The sequence below is a fragment of the Cyprinodon variegatus genome, unplaced genomic scaffold, assembly GCF_000732505.1.
Source record: "Cyprinodon variegatus isolate N-32 unplaced genomic scaffold, C_variegatus-1.0 Scaffold1061, whole genome shotgun sequence".
Classification (NCBI taxonomy): domain Eukaryota; kingdom Metazoa; phylum Chordata; class Actinopteri; order Cyprinodontiformes; family Cyprinodontidae; genus Cyprinodon; species Cyprinodon variegatus.
In genome coordinates this window covers 108,064-113,887 of record NW_015151514.1, presented here as the reverse complement: position 1 = coordinate 113,887, position 5,824 = coordinate 108,064, and the positions used below count along the sequence as shown (strand labels likewise).

The following is a 5,824-nucleotide window of genomic DNA, read 5'->3' as shown; positions in this document are numbered from 1 at the left end:
ATTCCCACCAGGTTCCTACAGGAAGAGACGACATATTGAGATTGCTCTGCTGCAAATCGGCCAAGGCTAACTGAAAAAAGACTTTAAAATAAATTTTTACTGATCCATACAGCAGAAGATGAAGTTAAAGGAGTCATTTTAATGGCAAAAGGAGAAGCTGTTGATTAAATGGATGAGTGTGGATTGTTATGATGAAGAAGTTCCTCTATAGGAATAATGAAAAAAAAAAAAAAGCAAAATGTAACACAGAGACACAGCAGACAGAATGTGGAGGCATAAACTTAAAGAATGAAGACCAAGTAAAAGTTACGGCACACCTGATTGGCTAAAAGAAATAACATCTCTCTCATATCGATGGCCCAGAGAAACGGGGTCATTAAAGTTCTTCAGATCTGACCAATTGTATGAATATAAAGTTCATAGTCAAAATATCAACAATCTATTTCAATTATCTTTTTTTTTACTTGAAAACTTTTTTTTCATAAACTGCAGCAGTCTATTAACTAGTTTGTTTCAGAATCAATGCAATCTCTCCAGCTACACCAAACAGGCTAATAAATCATTAAAATCTATGGATGAAAGTCAAAGTAAACATTTCTTAAATACTGTGCCAATGTAAGTTTGAGATATCAGCCTGATTTTAGAGCCAATTAACGTTTTACCCATGAATCTTAGCAAATCCAGTGATGAGTGTGGTTCCATATCGAGCTTTAAATTCCTGGAAGCGGCTCCCATCTGTCAGACGACTCACGATCTGAACAGGAAAAGAAAATCCAAACATTATGGCTCTGAACCTGCTCGGCCTGCATAGCAAACCATTTGGTGCAGCCGTGTTTTTTCCAGGTGCCTTACCATCTTAACATCCAGAGTGTGGCTATAGTTCTGAGGAGCGAGTCCCAGGAGCTCCTCAGAGCTGTGCAGAGGCTCCTCTCCTGCTCTCCTCTTTGCTGTGTCCTCCTCCTCTTCAGGCAGTTGGAAGTTCAGGGTGGAGATTATGTTTCTTGTCTGATCAAACGCCTCCTTCTCCTCCCATGCAAAGTGATCCACACAGCCGCTCACCCTAAAACGGGGCAGCAAGCAGACAGCTGGAGATATGAACTCACTCATGTCCACGGCCTTGGTTTATGGTTCTTACTCTGCGTGGAGTCGGGCCCCTCCCAGGTCCTCTGGTGACACCTCCTCTCCTGTAGCGGCTTTGACGAGCGGAGGGCCTCCCAGGAATATGGTTCCTATTCGGTGCACCATCACCGCCTCCTCTGCCATCGTGGGGACGTACGCTCCACCCGCAGTGCATGACCCGCACACGAGCGCCACCTTTAACATCATTAACCGTAATTAATTGACACGGAAAATGATAAAGATACTGAAAATTATTATTTTATTGCCGTGGCATATGAGAAATGTCCGAGCTCAGGTGCCTCAATCGACTCTAATACGAGTTCTTAAATAAAATGAAGTTTCTTTAAATAAAAAGCTGAGTTTTTGATTTGTCTAAATTAGTAATCCATTCCTTTTTTTTTTTTTTTTTTTACTTTGCAGTATAAATATAACAAAAAAAAAAAGATTCACATTTTTACCAAATAAAGGTCTCCTTTGCCCCTGGTTATTTGGGCATTTATCAGGGAGGTGATCCCCCCCAGCGAAGGAAGCTGATGAAGTTGTAGACATTTATGCTCGTTTTTAGAGAAAATATTCACAGACATTGTAAAATGTAATATAAACAATCTTTATTTTTTTATTGCATCAAATTGCAATCACATTTGCCCTCTGCATTTAACCCCACACTTTGATGGATGAGTGGGCTGGTCATTCAAATGTTAATATGGAAAATATTCAACACAATTTATTTCTTCTATTAACACAGCTTTGGCTCTCATAGCAAACAGGACCAAAAACATTTAATAAGTTTTACTAAAAAAAATCATGAAACGAGACCAATATTCTATTTTGAGCATAAACTAATTATTGTTTTCTTTACTACCTCAGATGAGCGAGAACCTTCTGATGTTATGGATCCATTATGATTCATAGATCTGCTTTCTAAAAAATCTGACTTCTTTGTTTTATTCAAATGTTACAAGTTTAGTTTGTTAATGACAAGATAAAAACAAAATAATGGTCAGTATGTTTATTTGTGTGCTTCAAAGAAAGCAAACAGTAGTTTTTGTGACCAATAAGTACTTCTAACTTGACACTTTAGTGGCATAAAGTTTAAACTGCGAGCTAGCTACATACTATCCCGCTGATTCGGGGCACACACTGAAATATTCTGACCTATAATGAGAAACGTAAACAATTGGAGATTATTGGAAATCTATTAGAACTTCAACTGGAAATTTACAGTGAATCCAGCCTTTGATTTAGCTTTTTAACAACAATATTTATCTGCCAAGGTAAGGCTGGGAGATATAACATAAAAAAAACAAAATCACAATTAATTAAGCAGTTTTACCTCAATAACGATTAATGCATTATTTTTTTTATATCCACTTTGCTTTTATATTTTTAAAAATTTTGTTGTGTTTCTTCTTTTATTTTTTATCTGTGATTTGTGAAATGTGAACGTGTGTGTGAAAGGTGTACTACTACTGCACAAAAATTGCCCATACTGGGACAAATAAAAGCTACTAAACTGATAAATGCTCCGGCTCCTCTATCAGAAATAGAGGTGTGTGCAGGAAATGCAACTGATCTATTTATAATTAACTTATTGAATAAATCACATTTCAGATTAATTTCAATTAAATATTAAAGGTTTAAATCATTCAGGTTTAAATGTTCAACAATGTCTCATTGAACAGGAGAAAAAGGTTACTTCTGATGCACACATTTTTGCGCAAAGGTAATGGAGCATTTTGCGAACCTTTGAACGTGGCTCTGCTGTAGGTGGTGGAGGTTGGATGGGTTACTTTGGTTAGTTCTAATCGTTTTTAGGCAAACCTTGCATTTCATCGTCTTTTGCTCAATATTTATTTGGTGCCACCGAACTGAGCATGCAATGAGATCAATGTGCATTGTTTAAACTCACACATCCTCACTCAAAACCAGTCTGCCGCATGCAAAACTCTGACAACGCCCTCGATTTCTTCTCTGCACACTCAGCTTCATCTCTGCTCTCGCTCGGCTCCACATGATTAACTGATGTAATTTAATTTACAGCTGTGTTAATCGCTTTTTCACCGAGTCCCTCCTCTATTCTCTTTGTCTACATTTTTGACTGGATCGAAGTGATTAGACACTTGTGCCATGTCCTAAAGGGGAAGGAAATACCAGCCACCAGCGCACACACTAAAAACGGCACAAGTAAGTTTACTTCTTTCACCTACCATAGGAACATTTTCGACCGGTTATCGTAGTGAATAACGATAAAAATCAGGTTTATCGCCCAGCCCTATGGTAAGGTACCTCATTTCCACTGTTAAACACGGTGATAGATATGTGATGCTGTGGGCCTGTTTTATGTCACAAAAACTCCAGAGTTCCTTTTAGAAAGCATGACCCAGGACGTATAGAAAGATTTTTGATTGAGTGAGTATTTTCTACCTGTGGAATCTTCATGGCAGACATGATGGCTTCATTATAGAAGGTTCTTCCTCCCTGGTTCTTATCAGGAAAAATCTCCGACTGGACAGTTCATTGAAGGAGGGAATTAAGAGTGAAAAATGGCTGTTAGTATGATCCGTCTATCTGTCGCTGTCCTGAAAGAAAAACTTTTTTTTTGGGCATTCAGACCTGCAGAGGTAGGAAAGCTCCACCAGAGTCTACCAGGTAGACACAAGGCAGGCGGTTCTGAATGGCTACCTCTTGTGCCCTCAGCTGCTTCTTCACTGTGATTGGATACGCGGTGCCGCCTTTCACTGTGGCATCATTGGCGATAAACACACACCACAGACCATTGATCCGACCGACGCCTGGATACAAACACACGCACACACACAGGGTGAGCCGTAGAGTCAGAACAGTCAGAGAAACGCAGTCAGACTGGTTTAGATATGCAGCATAGTACCAAAGACACAGCTAGAGGTTTCTGACCGGTCAGGCAGCCTGCTGAAGGGATGTCCCCGTACGGCAGACCCAACCCGGCGAACGGCGAAAGCTCCAGGAAGTCGTCATCGTCCAACAGGAGGCTGAGGCGCTCCCTGACCAGCAGCTTCTTGTTTCTCTGAGTGTGTCTGGCTATGGCGTTCTCGCCTCCGCCTCTCATCACCTTCTCCTTCAACTCCGTGTACCTAACAAGTAGAGACTGGGTGTTAAAGATGGAAAAAGACAGAAAGGTTGACGGTGTCAGAAGTAGATGCCTCGCCTACCCAAGACACTAAAATACAATACAACAAAATTAGATCAACATCTTCATCATGGAGAATAAAATTAACAGATGACATGAAGTAAAATCTAAGTTTTTTGTCTCTGATTTCTGTACATATTGTTTCGCAAAGTCTTCGACCACTTATTTGATTAACTGACTGATCTTTAACCCGTGGTTAGCAGCGCCACGAAGCAGAGGGGACTTTTCCTCTGCAGACCTGAGCTGAACCTACTTCCTTTGGCAGGCGCTGCTGTTCCTCAGGTTTGCCTCATAGACGTGGCGCTGGATGGGCTGCAGGGGGCGCTCCAGCACTGGGAAGGCGCTGCGAAGAGCTTTCCGATTTCCTGCCTCTGAGCTGGCATAGCGAACGGAAAATGGCTCAGCAAATCTGCAAAACAAAATTCAAATGAGAGTGATTTAAAAAGTGTTTTGCAAAGGTATACATGAAGGTTAGCACATTACGACGGTTTAATATATATCTATTATTATTATTATAACCAAACTGGTTTACTAAAATTTTTTGCTCATTCTTTTTTTACAGACTAACTCAAACTTAACAGAACAACAGTCTTTCCTCAGACGTTCCATTGGATTTAGGCCTGAACTGTGACTGGGCCATTCTATTAGGATAATATGCTTTAAGATAAAGCATAGTTTTGGTTTTATGAAAAGTGTTCTCATCCCAAGTTGAACCTCTGCTTAACTCTCTACTCTTCTGCAGCCTTAAACCAGTTTTTAAGTATTATCTGCAGATAATCTCCAATCCAGCTTCCCATCCACCTGGATCAGCTTCCCTGTGGCTAAACTAATGAAGCAGCCCACTACTATGTTTTATTATGGAGATGGTCAGATGGCGTCTCTTCAACACACACAGCGATCTCCAAGAAATTACTACTTTATGAACAATTGAAGGATTGCATCAACACTCTTTAGAAATACTGGATAAAAAGTCTGCATAAACTGCAAAAAGTTAACTAAAAGTAACATTTTATTGGAACAAGTGTGTTTGTACCCGATTAGAGTAATGAAATGTCAATGGAGTAAGATTTTTGGAGTTGAAATAAAAAAAGGGTTTTGTTTTTTTCACCATCTGCACTCACTGGCAGGTCGTTGTATAGATTAGGAATAAAAGATTAAGTCACATGATTGTTACATTGTAAAACTAAATTAACTGATTTTAAAAAAAATGGAAACAGATGTCCAGCTTGCAACTGTCACTCATCTACATAAAATGGAATTTATCATAGACCATTTTAGGATTATTTTCAACTTTTACTTTCAATAGGCTACAACGAGGGGGTTGGTGGCATAGTGGGGGACAGTGGGGTGCCATTGTGCAGCCCACTGTCCCCCAAGGGGATGGGTTAAATACGGTGGATGGTTTAAAAGTCAGAATTCTAAGAAAAAAAGTCAGAATTCTGAGAAAAAGGTCAGAATTCTGGGGGAAAAAAGTCAGAATTTTGAGATTAAAGTCAGAATTCTGAGATTAAAGTCAGAACTCTGAGATTAAAGTAAGAA

The 5,824-nt window shown here is 39.6% G+C and overlaps 1 protein-coding gene across 1 annotated transcript in view; it reads right to left on the bottom strand.

Moving 5' to 3' along the window:
- LOC107101159 (methylcrotonoyl-CoA carboxylase beta chain, mitochondrial-like) overlaps positions 1-5,824 on the bottom strand; it is a 12,407-nt gene that overhangs the window by 5,853 nt on the left and 730 nt on the right. The window contains exons 2-9 of the mRNA XM_015399950.1: positions 4,539-4,694; positions 4,033-4,229; positions 3,733-3,911; positions 3,544-3,624; positions 1,136-1,314; positions 853-1,060; positions 663-754; positions 9-15 (exon numbers count right to left, since the gene is read on the bottom strand). Coding sequence (XP_015255436.1) covers positions 9-15; positions 663-754; positions 853-1,060; positions 1,136-1,314; positions 3,544-3,624; positions 3,733-3,911; positions 4,033-4,229; positions 4,539-4,694 — 1,099 coding nt within the window. The remainder of the gene's footprint in view (positions 1-8; positions 16-662; positions 755-852; positions 1,061-1,135; positions 1,315-3,543; positions 3,625-3,732; positions 3,912-4,032; positions 4,230-4,538; positions 4,695-5,824) is intronic.